At 43.2% G+C, this 15,114-nt stretch overlaps 1 protein-coding gene across 10 annotated transcripts in view; it reads right to left on the bottom strand.

Annotated features, from left to right (window-relative positions):
* PTPRT (protein tyrosine phosphatase receptor type T) overlaps window positions 1–15,114 on the bottom strand; it is a 452,765-nt gene that overhangs the window by 46,827 nt on the left and 390,824 nt on the right. For 7 of the 10 annotated variants that reach the window (XM_039728161.1, XM_039728157.1, XM_039728160.1 and 4 more), the window contains 3 exons: window positions 13,561–13,709; window positions 7,283–7,360; window positions 7,044–7,079 (listed from right to left, as the gene is read on the bottom strand). In XM_039728161.1, the coding sequence (XP_039584095.1) occupies window positions 7,044–7,079; window positions 7,283–7,360; window positions 13,561–13,709 (263 nt within the window). The remainder of the gene's footprint in view (window positions 1–7,043; window positions 7,080–7,282; window positions 7,361–13,560; window positions 13,710–15,114) is intronic. The other 3 variants (XM_039728164.1, XM_039728163.1, XM_039728159.1) reach the window with 2 other exon arrangements.

Genomic DNA, 15,114 nt, shown 5'->3' on the forward strand with positions numbered 1-15,114 from the left:
TTCCAGAATAACTTCCCTTAAGGTAGGCACTCACGGTGTGGAGGTGGGAGTAGAAGAAGGTGCTCAGCAGCACAGAGGGGTCTGTCTCTGGCCTTTGAGTCCATAGTGACAGCTGGTCTCTTTGGTCAATGTGATAAAAAATGGTGCAAATCCCTCTGATTGTAGGAACAGCTCTTGTGGCACAGAAGCTCAGAATGGTTTGGGCATGGAAGGGACAATCTCATTTCAATATCCCAGGTTGCTCCAAGCCCTATCCAACCTGGCCTTGGACACTTCCAGGGATCCAGGGGCAGCCCCAGCTTCTCTGGACACCCTGTGCCAGGGTCTCAGCACCATCACATGGAAGAATGTAAAATGTGGTCTGTGGCAGCACCATATGTGTGCCTCACTCAGTCAGGGTTTTTGCTTCAAGAAAAGCATCACACAATGTGGGTCACCCCCCTCTCCACTCTGGGACACACAGCTGAAACTGTTCAGGCCATCAACTCCTCCATTCCTCTGTGACAAGCACATCATGCATGGCACCTGTGCTACCTGCAAAAAAATCCTAACCCCAACAACAGCAGCAGCTCTGGACTCTCAGTTGCTCCCACCAGCATTTTATCTGGGCCAAGGAAGATGCAGAGGAGCTTTTTAGGGCACAAATTGCTGTGTGTAAGCTGAGCTTAACACTTCCATGTTCTGCTAATAAAGCCTGATGCAGGTTACAGTTGTTCCCTCTCCATCTAATCACCCCACGAGTGTGGAGCTGAGCATGGTAATGAGGCCTGCACCTCTCAGGATGTGTTTGCAGCAATTCTGTGAACAATTCAAAATGCAGGTGGGAGGGGAGGTGGCAGCAGACTAGTCTCTCACTAGGACAGTCAACCAAAAGAGTCTTTGGAGGGCTAGCAAACAGGCTTTGCTTCTCCTTCTGTGTGCAGCTATAATACACATCTCATTCCTTTTGGCACCATTATTACTGGGAAAGACAACAAAGATTCCAGCAAAGTCAGGCTGATGCTTTAATTGTTGCACTAAAGGCAAATAAAAGAAGTTAAAGTAATTTTCCATAGTCCCTTTTCTCTGTCTACTTCTCACAAACATTTCCCCAGTCCCCTGCAAATGAGAATGATTTGCAGGGCAAATTGGCCAAGACTTTGCACTAAATTTTTGGCAGTGCCTATAAAGCATGTGTGCCTTTGGTGAGTTTTCAGGGAGAAAAGCAAAAGAGAAAAATAGGGGGTTTTTTGGTGTGGTTTTTTTTTTTTTTAATGGGAAAGTTGCAGGAAACATTTCACTCTTAGAAACTACTGCATGTGGAGGATCATGCATCAGGTGTTTTTTAAAATTATATTTCATACGCACAATTATTCTAGTCATATGTTCTTGTGCTTTTGATAGGAACACACCCCACCATATTTCACTGCATTCCATAGATGGAATGCCATTCCAAGAAATAATTCAAATTAAAACAGTTCAGGAGGTGGTGATTCCATTCTGACCCCTAAAATTGTGGCACTGGTTAATTACCCTTGCTGACTAAACACTTCTTAATTGCAATTTGATTTTGCTTAGCTTCGATTGCAGGCACTGAATCTTATTATACCTTCTGTTAGATTAAAGAGCCCTCTGAGCATTTGAAATCCTGACCCATGCAGGCACTGATCAAATCACTTCTTCAGTTTCTCTTTGATAAAGTAAATCAATTGAGAGCTTCTGAAGTCTCATTAGGGCAGGCTGCTCAGGGCTCCAGCTCCTTCCTAGAACAATCTCCAATTTTCCACAGTTCTATTTGTGCAGCTGTAAATAAGGCAGGTATTCTGCATGTGGCTGGGAACATGCTGTTGATGACAGGATTGCTTCTAATATCAGCAGCTTGTGACAGCAAAGGGTGTTGCCAGCTTGTTTGTAACCCTTTCAGTGCTGCTCTTACTCCTCATACCAAGATGTCCTTTGCCAACTCAGATGTTTTGATTCTGGAAGCTGGCATTTTCATGATCCCCCATCCCTGTAAGTCCAAGGCCAGGTTGGATGGGGCTTGGAGCAGCCTGGTCTGGTGGAAAGTGTCCCTGCCTATGGCAGGGGGTGGAAGGAGATGAGCTTTAAAGTTCCTTCCAACCCAAAACATTTGTGATCAGCTTGAGAGCTCACCTAACACCCTGAAATTTTGTAGAACACAGTAAATTAATGGTTCCCTATCTCTTACACAGCTTGGCTGATTGGGAAACTCTTCAGGTATCTCAGCTCATGTGTTCAGTGTGAAACTGCAGAGAAGCAAATATAATAATGCTGACCTCACATATTCACAAATTCTCCCTGCCTGTGAAATGGTGCTTTTTGTGAATGTCTTTGCTGGGGAAATAATAATGAACTTGCGGAAATCAACCCTGAGGTCTTATTGTGCCAAGAAGTAAGAGAGTCCAGCACACAGAGAGGAGCTGGAGCAGAGGTCACTTCAGTGGAATCTTCCCCCCTCTGATGAGCAGCCCTGACAGTGAGTTATTATTGCTTGCCTGCTGCTACACCACCTTGTGTTCTGTACTTTTGTGCTTCTCAGACAAGTAAAATAAATATGTTTGCCTCCACAGAAAAACTGATGAACTTCTCCATAAATGTCACAGATAAGATGAAGAGCAGCTGAGAAATTAGATTGCCAGTCTGGAAGTGGCTCTGGATGATCAGAGCCCTGTGCAACATCCCAGTAAGGCTGCTGGGAGGGGTCCTGCTCACCCAGAGCACCTTTAGGGATTAAAGCTTTAGATGCTTTTCTAGAGATCATTTGTTTTGTAAACATTGTTAGACTGAGAAATGGTTATCTGGGCATAGAGTATCATGTTGTCTCCTGGCCAGAAAACTCACCCATGCCTCTCACAACTAAAAGCAAAGCTGCACTCCTGTGTCATCTTCTACACTGCAGAAGCTTCTCTCAAAACTTTTGCTTTAACGTCCACAAATTCCTCCTGTGACTAAAATGACAGGGCTATCATATCTGCTTATTTTTTTTATTCTCTTAGCCTTGGCAAGTGATAAGATGCGATACGACACCCTTTGCACAAAATAAATTATGTTTTGAGTGGTGTTTGTGATGGATTTAATTGCACACAGAGCCAGTCTCTCCACACTGGAGCAAAGGCTGTCAATTCTTTGGCATCTTCCGAGGGTGACTAGAGCATGGCTAATACCTCTTCCCCCTACACCAGGGACATGGTGCAAGATGAAAAATAATTTGCTTTTTTGTGTGTGTCAAGGCTTTATTATATGATAAATACCCAGTTCTAATATTCTATCTACAATACCAACAGAGGTATGGCAAAACACCATTTATCTAATGATATCAACTGAGCTCTGAAAGGGCACATTCCTTAACAAAGCCTTCTGACAGCAGGCTTGACAGAGCACACAGGGTGCACCTTTCATTTCAAAGGCATGAAGAAGCCAGACATAGATAATTTTTTTTAAAGTAAGTAATTTTTTTTTTACATATCCTAGAACTTTGTAAGAATTACTTGGTTAACACCAAGCATAAGAGTATTCTAATCTTATAAGAGCATTCTAATAAGAATATTAAAGCATTCTAATATTACAGGAGTATTCTTACATAAGAGTATTCTGATCTTCTAAAAATTATTACATACATTTTCTTCATCAGGTAACATAGAAGAAAATCCTGTTAAAGGTGCAAAGAAGATGCTTCGGTGATGTGGGCAATGATTTGGGATTATTTGGTAGAAATATAACTGTGAAGCTCTTTGGATGTGTGGAGCTCACCAAGCCAAATCTCTCTTTGCCTCCTTGGTGAAAAGAGGCTGCCAGACCAACCCACCTTCCAGAGACATTCAGCTACATCTGGAAAGCAGCTGGAAACTTCAAAACACCACATGAAACCACAGGCCACTAAAGATTGAAGAAAGGGTTTTCCAGTTCTACAGGCAGGAAGAAATGTAAGAGAAATTCAGCTCAAGGCCCAGCCCACAAAGGTCTGAACCTTTGGTACTCACTCTGCTCCTGGCCAAGCTCAGCACAGAGAAGTGCTGGGAAAACCTCTCCCACAGCTCCTTATTAGAGGCTGACTTGGCCTGGAAGGCTTCTGATGCAACTGAGCAGGTCAAGCCATTGAATTTTTGAGCACCCATTGCATCAAAATCACTCATCCCACAATAAAGTCAGTGACAGAGGCACCTGCTAAAGCAGCAATACTGGCTTCTTAACATCTTTGAGTCATTCAAGCCAGGTTGGGGGTGTACACACAGCAGACTGATTAGGAGTGGGCAAAAAAGCTACAGAAGTCTAAAATCCATGGAAAATTTCTATGTCTTTCTAAGCACAGCCAGTTTTTTTGTCTGAGACTTTGTGTCAGAGAGCTCTCTCTGCCTGTTCTGCCCATCTGCAGGCACTAAAATCCCTGTCCTCTCGGGAGGGTAGAGACTCTTGTGAGGATCCTCATGAGCAGCTGGAATAAGAACAAGGCTCAATGTCCTTTCCTGCTGCCAGGAGATGCCAATGGATGCAAGGGAAGGAAGGGCATGCTGGGTCCCCTGCAGAGATCCCCTGATGAGAGCTCCTGAACATCTTCAAGAGCTACTGGACATGAATCCTTTTCCCAAAAATAATCTCTAAGGTTGTGCTACCTCATCTTCAAGTGGAAATCTACCTCATGTATTTTTTAGTATTAGATATTCCCTTCTCTAGTGAAGATGTTTGAGCAAAACATTTAAAATCCAGAGTTGTCCACAACTGGAAGAGAAACTGACTTCACTAAAAACATGCCTTAATAAAAAAGTATTAATCAGGAATTGGGATAGAGTTGAATCCCAAAATTTCTGTATCATACATGTCACAGCCAAGCCTAGGGAGCCATGCAGTACTGCAAATATAGAACATTTATTAGCAGAAAGCATAATAGATGGGAACAAACAGTACTGAATTGCAGGTACAGATATTGGTAGTGGGATGACTAATCCCTTTTCAAGATATGTTTTTCTTCCCTGGGAATTAATATTAATAAACATAAAAAATTAAACTTATTTTGCTCATGCAGCAACATCTAACATCTGATGGATTTGTCTGAGAAACCAGAACGTCAAGGTTTTAATTTGTCTGCAAGTCACAAGATAGACATTTCTCCAGTGTCAGAGGCTGTTTCACAACCTGTTAAATTCAGGTGGAACTGGGACAGTGACCAGTCTGTGTAATTCATGTCTTAAAGGTGCTCTGTACTTAACTTCCCATGTAGAAATCAGGGATATCAATCCTTACACAGCTATAGTGCTTAGCAGAAATTTGAAATATTTTTGAATACATAAGCACAAGGCTGATTAGATTCCTATTCCCTCTTTTTCATCTGTAAAATTTGGGGGTTTAAAAGTTTTGGGGGCTTTTGGTGTGGCAGGAGAAGCACAGAGGGAACCTGTTCACTGCTGCTTGAGCTTCAGAGTAGCAAGAGTGCAGTTCACACCTTAATTCCATCAGGGCAAAGGGGGTAAACAGCTCCCCCAAAGAATGGCCAGTCTTTCCCATAGATGCCAAACACCAGACAGGGAGTTTGGTATCTTCCATCAAACTGCAGGTCAGGGCCTTGTTTCTAAAGCACAGCCAAAAAAAGAAACCTGCCTTCAGGCTTTTCTGTTGATGACACTGAGCCTCAGGGAAATGAGAGCAAACCTTCTGGGAAATGGACTCCTTTCCTTCCCCACCTCATTCAGAGGCCCCATTCCCTGCCATCAGCATTTTGGCAGGCAGCAGGATGGATGTGTGTGTTGTGGCAGCCCCTCCAAGCCTCTGTGCCAAGTGACAACCAAGGAACAGCCACTGGTTGTCATTTCTTCCTGGCCTAACTGTGGCCCTTCCCCATGTTCTGAGTGATGTTTGAAGCAGTCATAGTAGATTACTGTGTCTGGAAGGAACATTTGTTGTAGATAATCCAAAATGATAAATCCCACTGGCTAGATTTTGATCAGCCACACATCATCTTTCTGCTCCATAACAGAGGAATTCGTAAATCAGAGAATCAGAGAGGTTTGGGTGAAAAGGGAACTCAAAGACCATCCAGTGCCACCCCTGCCATGGCAGGGACACCTTCCTCTGTCCCAGGCTGCTCCAAGTCCCATCCAGCCTGGCCTTGGACACTGCCAGGGATCCAGGGGCAGCCACAGCTGCTCTGGGCACCCTGTGCCAGGGCCTGCCCACCCTCTCAGGGGAGAATTTCTTTCTGACACCTTATAGAGCCAGAGAGCAGCCTCTGCCTCTCAGGACCTTTGTTATCCTCTCAAATCCATACCTGACTGCCTGAAGGATTTAGTATTTAACTTTCAGCATACACAGAATCAGGTGGAGCCACTTCCCAAAACCAGCCAGGAATTTCTCCAAATAAACTTTATACATGCAGATTCACCCAAAACTGCAGGCTCCCACATGCTGCTGACAGGCAAATCCTCACTTAAATTTGCAGCCCCTGAGGCAGGTCCAGCCAAGCCTCACACACAGCACAGAGGGGTGTTTTTAAATGGAAACAGGATAATTCACACTAGCTAAAAAGACAAAACTTTCTATAAAAAGAGTGGGACACTGGCACAGGTTGCCCAGAGGCGTGGAGGATGCCCCATGCCAGGAAACGTTCCAGGTCAGGCTGGATGGGGCTCTGAGCAATCTGGTCTATAGGAAAGAGTTCCTGCCCATGGCATAGAGAGCTTGCAAAGATCCCTTCCAACCCAAAATGTTCAGTGGTTCTGTGCCAGCTGCACAGGCACAACCAGCTGCAGGGTCAGAACCAAGCCTAAGGCAAGGCAGCGTGTGGGAAAGGGGCCCAGAACCCAAATCTCACTGACAAAAGAAACAACGTATACTTGAAACAATGAGTAAACCTTAATTTTTGATTTTTTTTGCCTTTGAAAGCAATTAAAAACAATAACAAAATGTGAATGAAACAAGAGTTTTCTGATTAATGCACGAGCACAGGATTAATTCCGATTTTGGAAGCCAAGCACTTTGGGGTGTTATTTTCATGACACAGAGAGTGTGTTTGCTCTCCAGCTCAGCCCAGCACACCATACCTGTCCTCTTACCTAACAGCGTGGTCGATGGGACGGTGTCTGATGAAACTTTGAGATGGAATTCCGTTCACCCACACGACAGGGATCAATGGAAATCAACAGAGGATCAACAGGAAAAGAAAAGTTACAGAAAATGAAAACAAGGTTAGCTGTGTCTCACACTCAGAAGCCTTGGTCTATTATAGGTTATATTGGGTAACGTACAAAAGCAAAGAAAATTTAGGAATGAAAGAAAAGTCTGGCACTAGTACCTGAGTAGTAGGAATTCAACATAGATTTGCTCTGAAGGGTTTTGCTTTGGACAGAAAATGAACAAGGAGAGGGTGATGCTAGGTAGGAAAGACATAAGGAAAAGACTTTAGACATATATTAAGAGAGAGAAAGAGAACAGGGAGAATGTTCCTCAAAGAACACAGTAATATGGGATATATAAGGCTTATCAAAATGAATTATATTTTTCATTTCAACATGCATATTACATTTATTACATTGTCATCATGATGGATTTTCTTTAATATAAGCACTCCAGACCCCAAATATAGGATTATAGTTACTGTAAATCAATGTGTTCCTAAATAGGATACACACAGAGCTACATTCATAGGTCTACATTCTAAATGTTCTTTTCTTTTAACCAAAAGAGCAAACTTAGGGTTTTGTCTCTAAGAGGAAATTCCTCAAAAATTACCCCCAAAATACAAACTACAGAGAATCAGTATTGACAGTAAAATAAACCTACTCAGACACAATGTACCACAAAAATACACAGGTGGGGTAGCAATTTTTTGGTTAAAACATTACAACATTACAAGGGACTTGTTCTTCAACCCAGGACTGTTCATAAATCCTATAATCCCTTCCCCTATGAGCTGGATTCTGTCAGTAGGACAAGCATCCTTGCCTTCTCCCATTACAGCATTAACTTTTTCTGGACAAGAATTCACAAATTTCCATATTAATCAAATATTGTTTGAAAGGAGGAAGGGCTCAACATCTTCGTGGTAGATTCTTGTCTTGATAGTAAATTTATGAGGCTGGTTTATACCTACAGCAGCAAACATGCACATTCTTATGGTAATCCATCACTTTTGAAGGCATTTTCTTTTGTTATCACTCTGCATTCACTCCCAGAGTTACAGGCATTTATATATCTCCTCCTCAGAATGTTGGGAAACAAGCTAATACAAATCTCAGTACATCAGAAAGATGACAACAGATAACACAGGAAAAACTATTCCATAGCCCAACAGAAGTAGATAAAACTCAGTGTACATCAAAGTAATTTCAGAAGCAATTTTTTGTATCTATGGAGAAAACACTGCTTAAAAAATTCAAGTTATTCTGTGGGGACACCCAAAGAAGTCCCTGGTCTAGGGAGTTCCATAAAGTCAGAATTGCCTCCTGAGCAGTTTATAATCATCTAGTTAATGAACTCGCTCTCATTTTGCATTCTCACACCTTATTTTCAGACCTACATGACTTGGAAACACATGAAAACAACCCAATTCCTCACACTCTGGTCTGCTGGAGCTCTGCCCCAGCTGCCTTAAGTCATAAAGTTCTTCTGCTTTGGGGCCTCCTGCCCTTTTGTCAGCCTAAATCAGACCCTTCTCTCACCACACTTAGGACATGGCCACATTTCATAAAATAAAGTCAGTTGGTTTGCCCAGTGTCACAGGGCAAGGCCACACTCAGGGCTTGGGGCAGGACTCAAGTTTTTTGGAATTTGGGGGTATAAAAGAACTCCTAGGGCCATACTGCCTTTCCAGAGCTGCTGAGGATGAATTTCCACATAAACTCCTCATGTCAGTGGGTTTGATTAAAGATGCTACCAACTGAGGTCTATGACATGAACTGTGTTTGTGACATGGGGATGTGACTTTTAGATTCAGATTAAAAAAGAGGGGAAAAAAACCCCAAACAAACCCAAACAAAGCCAAGAAAAAAAACAGCCCAAAACCAAAACAAATTAAAAACCAAACCAAAAACCTAAACCAAAACTTAAATCCCCAAAAATCCACAATCACAAAAGAGAAGTTTCTTAAAACTTTGGAGAACTTGTTCCTGAAATCAGTCAGGTTGTATAATGAGATGTATACACAGGGCTGCTTTCTAACTAGCATTTCTCACAGGCATTTGGGTCTGTAATCAAAGGAAACACATCCAGAGAGGATTTCACATCAGAGTAGAGATTAAGACTTCATTAAAAATTCTCTTTGTGCTCCCTGGAGTGGCACGTGAGGCCACACAGATCCCTCCAGTCATGCAGAGTGGTGAAGGCTCCTTCCTATTCTGAAAATGATTCTTTAATTTTTATATTTCCTAAACTAGCAAATCCCACAAAAATCCCAAGGAAGCCAGTAAAAGGGAATTTAGTACATTTTCCTTTTATGCCTTTGATAAAATGTGGGTTTGTCTTTTATTTTTTAATTATTTAAAGAAATTTTTAATAAAGGAAACATCTCATGTCCATGACCCTACAATTCCCTAGACTGCATTTGGCAGGTCACCTAATTAGGAGTGAAAATTATCCATGGGGCAGGAGTAAGAACTACATCTTGCTGTGCTTGTCTTTTGTGAAGACCTTTACATCTTACTGACCATAAAATCATGGAGGGTTGTGGAAAGGTGTGAATTTTGATTTTTCTTGGTACAAATGGATCTCTTAAATCCTGAGTGTCACTTGCCTACACCTCCCTCTCATCTTCTTGTTCTCGTAAGTGAAATCACACTGACTTGGTAACTCGTGGTAGTGGTTCCTACTGCAGAACTCAGTTCCCCCACTTCCAGAATGTTCTGCCTGAAGCATTAAAGCCACTCCTTCATCTGTGTCCCTCCTGCAGACCCTACAAGTCCTTGGACTGCATTTGGCAGGTCACCTAATTAGGAGTGAAAATTATCCATGGGGCAGGAGTAAGAACTACATCTTGCTGTGCTTGTCTTTTGTGAAGACCTTTACATCTTACTGACCATAAAATCATGGAGGGTTGTGGAAAGGTGTGAATTTTGATGTTTCTTGGTACAAATGGATCCCTTAAATCCTGAGTGTCACTTGCCTACACCTCCCTCTCATCTTCTTGTTCTCGTAAGTGAAATCACACTGACTTGGTAACTCGTGGTAGTGGTTCCTACTGCAGAACTCAGTTCCCCCACTTCCAGAATGTTCTGCCTGAAGCATTAAAGCCACTCCTTCATCTGTGTCCCTCCTGCAGGGTGTCTGGAGAGCTGTCTCCCCACAAACTAAGATGTCACACAGGTAAAGCACACCTTAAAAAATCAGTCTCCAGCAAAACTGGCTGCATTTTAATGGGTTAAATCCTCAGAATCCAACAGCTCCTGCCAGAACACCTGCAAGGATGTCAGGATGGCTCTGCTGGGGACAGGGAATTCTCCTGGACAAGGCTGGTCCATGGCACCTGAGCACTGCAAACCCAGAAGAGCAGTTCTTTTGTGCACAGCACATCAGTGCATCCCTGCTGAGCTGATCCACTGCTGCTCATCCCATCACTGCCAAGCTGCCCATGATTTCTGCATGGTCACAACCCCCTGCACACCTTTCTGGTCAGTGCAGACACTGGGAGGAAAATTTAGGTCCACTTTGTCTCCCGTTTCCCATCTTGTTTCATAATAACCCTGCCCTGAGCCAGTGTCTACAGGTGACTGTGCTGCTTCCCACCATTCCTGCACTCCAGGGAGCTGCTCAGCCACTACCAGACCCATCATCTGCCTTTCATGGAGTTGGGATATACTGAGATCTTAAAAAAGCCCAAGATATTTGAGAAAATGACCAGCTGTGATTGTTCATAATCCCCAAATAAAAGCAGACAAGCTGGAACAGCCACAGACCAATCTATGTTTCACCAAGCACTTTCTCTGGTTCTGTGGAGAGTCAGAGACAGAGGCTGAGTCCAAAAAAGTCTTTAATTTCAACACCTGTATGTATCAGTGAGAATCCTGCCAGGATAATACCTAACACTGCAGAATGGAAAGAGGAATGAAAGGCTTTTCTTTGGCCCAGGAAAGCTAAATGCCCAATTCTCTTCCTCTTTTCAGCAAGACCTGAGATCATGATGCCTCAACAGAAAACAAGGGGCTGATAAGAAGGAGGGCAGCTGTTCATTCTTTATCTCCCTCATGGTGCAGAGCATCAGGCAGCACCCTTGAAAGTGGGATTTTTAAATCTAACTGATTTAGAAAATAGTCCTGTGTGGTGGCAGGGCAGGGAGTCAGGATAAGCAACAGCAGGAGGATGGACAGGACTCACCCAGGAGCAGACCTGTGGCCAACTGGAGAGAGCATGGGAAGAGAAAAGCTTCTGTAGGCACCCACTGAATTTGTTCTGTCTGAAAAGTTATCAGAATTATTGTGACAGAAAGTAAAAGCTGCGGGCAAGGACACAAGCCCTGCAAGGACATTGCATTCTGCAGGTAAAGTTGCCTGCAAGTCATTCAATAACTGAGGGATCCTACTTAGCAAATTGTCTTGCTCTGTTTGATTGCTTTTGTGAGCTGGCAAGGTGATCCTGGCATTGAAAACACTTTGCCTCTCTTGGTGGGCTCTTCCTCCAAAAGGAGAGGGCATTTCCACCTCCCTGCTGCAGCCAGCTCAGGCTCCACAGCTGAGGGCAGGATGGAGAGGGCGACTGCCCACCATGGGGTGCTGTAAATGCTATTTACTGCTGGCAGGCAAAAAAAAAATTTAAGAAGGAATCTGACTGCTGCTTAAGACAGTTGATTTCAACAGCTCTGGTGGATAAACCCTGTAAAACTCTATTAGTTAGCAGGAAGGTTAAGAAATAATCCTATTATGTTATTCCAAAGTAGGCCTGTATAGAACCCAAAAGTATTAAACTCCATTAAGGAAATTTATTTTATTTTTCTTTTCAAGGAATTCTTTTACCCATAAAATTTCTGTATCAGCATGTGCACACTGCTGCACAGAACTTACCTCCAACACCTCAGCATCCTGGACTTGGCAGTAAAAAATGTGGAGAAATCATGAAGGTTTATTGATAATTCTTTCTCAAATATATAAAGAGTGACTGACTGACTCAGGTTATAGGGGAAGGTAGTGATAAAATCTGCAGAGATGTCAGACAAGTAAAGATCTAACTGATTTAAAAAATTGAAAACCTGAAGTGCTGTTTCTTTACAAAACTTGATACATCATATTTTCTACAGTTACCATTTCAAGCAAATGACTCAGCCGTTTTAATTAGTCTGTCAAATAACAAGGGTGGAGGGGAAAAGATGAGGTCACATTTCAAGCTTGTCTATTTTCTAATTTTCTGGTTGGAAAAGAATCCCCAGGCTTTGAGAAGCCCAGATTCTGAGGGAAGTGTCAAACATTTGACTTTCCCCACACACTCCAGCCAGGCTGCTTCTGCTGTTTTGGGGATGGCTGATACAACACTGCCTGCTCCTCTCCTGGCCTTCAGAGATAGGAACCCCACAGAACTCTTGCTGCCTCCTTAGGATAGGGGTACTCAGCACCTGAGAAAATTAGATCTTGACTGAAGTAAATTTAATGTCAGAGAAAAGCGTTCCCTGCCAGCCTTGGCTGTCCCACAGACCTATTTATCCATCTCACAAGTGTGTTACACAAAGTGGCAGTAGCAGCACATGCAGATGGAATTTGACATGACCTGAAGAGAGGGAAAGGGAGAATTCACTCAACCTGTCCCACTCAGGTTCAGATTACAGGGGGAGGTTTCAATGATTAACCACATTTTCTATCATGGGATTTTCTATTTTAGTAATCAGGGGGGGAAAAAAAACTCCACTAAAGATGCTTAATAAAGACAAAAGTTTTAGTACACACTTGAGTTTCAGAGCTGTCCCTTGTCCAAACTAACAGGCTGAGTGTCAAAAGAAGGAGTGACATGCCCAGAGTGTCTAAGTTTCAATTTATTTAATACGAAAGAAGTTTACAAATCCACCATGCAATCCACCATGCACTCAACCTGGATCTAGTGAGGCTAAAGTAGGACTTGGTGCTGCTTTACCCACAAAACTCTTTTAGCTACAGAGGTCTGAGTGGTTTACAAATGTTAACTAAGATCAGTTTTACTGAACCCGTGTGAAGAATAAACCGAGGACACAGACAAAGGAAGAAATGCTGCTTTCCATTCCAGTTCTCTAGCCAGGAGACCAGGCCTCTTTCATAACAATTTCATACAGAAAATGTTTTTTCATCCCACAAGTCAGCTAAGGGATTTGACTCTTTTACTCACAAAGGAAAAGTATTTCTAAACAACAAATAAACATGTGCCTCTCATTGTGATGCAGTTATTAGAACAGGCTTTACAAATTATTCTCAGTAGATTTGGACCCAAGGGAATGCTCTCCACCTGTCTGACAGTAAAATTATGGGCAGTATCAGAGACATTCCAGATTTCTATGGAGCTTTTGCAACGATCTCTATCACTGCCATTCCTAACTCCTCAACATTGTGCCCAAAGGAATAGGTCCTTTTAAGAACCTAGAGCTCTCCAAGGGGGTCATATCCATTGCAAGCAAGTTAAACTTACTGAATCCATTAACATCTTGGCAGCTGGAAGAAAAAGCTTCTTCATTGTGAACAGCACTGAGTTTGGTGGAGGTCTTGTCAGAAGTAGCCACAGGACCCATCTCCCTCTGCGTGCTGGTCTGAGTCTCCTTCTGCTTCTTGGCTAGCTTCCTTTGGGTGGTTTGGAGAGGGGAGAAAGCAAGGTCAGTTTGCCCTCGTTAAAAGCAAAGCAATGGCAAAATATTTTGACAAAATTACCCCACTTGGTCAGACATGCAAGGCATGTGAGAAATCGCACGCCAGGAAACCCCACAGGTTTTTAATGCAGCTTCTGGAGCGCGATAAATATCGTGATACCAGCCTGGAGCTCTCCCTCCCCGTCACTCATCTGGCACAAACCTGCATCACCCCAGCAGTGGGAGTGCTACCTCAGCCTTGGAGAGGGTGCAATAGGTGCAAACCCTGGAGCAGGTGCCTTGGAGAGGGTGGAACAGGTCCAGCCCCCAGAGCGGGTGCCGCGCGCTCTGCGAGGAGCAGAGGGCTTGGCATGGGAGCACTGCTCACTCCAGGGGACCAGGACATCTGCATCCATCCCATGGGATGCTCTTAGAGGGAGTGTGAGACCTGGCTCTGTGCCACCTGAGAGCTGGAGCGCTGTTCTGTCCTGTCCCCAGCACAGCAGTGAGGGCAGCAGCCTCCTGAGTCCTGGCACAGCCTGGAGCTGCTCTGGGATCCCCAGCCAGGGAAGGGTGGGGCATGCTGAAGGTTGAAGTTGTTTTAGCAATGCCCAAATATGGCCCTGGTCTGGGAAAATGGGTCTTTCCTTGTTTTGAGGAGACAGCAAAAACTTTGTCAAAAGCAGCAAGGCTGCCTGCTCTGAAAACACTAACAAAGCTGAGAACATAAGAGGCTCCTCTTTTGCAAACACAGAGCATAACAAAATGGGGAGAAGCAGGAAAAGTGAGCTGCTAAGCTTCCACTGACATTTGACTGCCCTGTGCTTCATTCGTATCAGAGAGCAAAACCCTTTAAAAATGAATGTGTGACATTCTACAATCCACACCTTGAAAAAATATCACACAAATCCCTAGCACCAGCAAAGAACTTTGCTTACACCACTTCCCTAGATAAGAAAATAAAATAAAAGGGAGAAAAACAGATTACTGTAAGAAGGAGCTTTAGTTTTCTTTCTCTTCTCCAACTCAAATAAGAAAAAAATATCCTAACAACTAAATCATTTTGCAAAGAGGTTTTTCTTCTCTGAAACAACATGCTTATGGTAAGTACTACCCATCTTTTAAACTTAATTAGATTCAAAGAAAAAAAAAAGAAAAAGGTACTCCTTCCAGCATAGTCTAACAGGCTCTATTTATGCCCAGAACATGTCAGAGTGGCATTTACAGGGAAGTTCAAGCACATAGCTGAGCCCCAGCCTTCAGGAGATGGGCAGCTTGGCCACTTATACTTGTTTGGAAAGAAGGGTCAAAGCGAGTTAAATCCTTTGCCTATGTCTGTGGGAAAAGCCTGTTTTAAAGAAAGATAATCCAGATCAGGAGAGCACAGATTTATGTAAAAA

Source organism: Passer montanus, unplaced genomic scaffold, assembly GCF_014805655.1.
Source record: "Passer montanus isolate IOZ18808 unplaced genomic scaffold, ASM1480565v1 scaffold64, whole genome shotgun sequence".
NCBI lineage: Eukaryota > Metazoa > Chordata > Aves > Passeriformes > Passeridae > Passer > Passer montanus.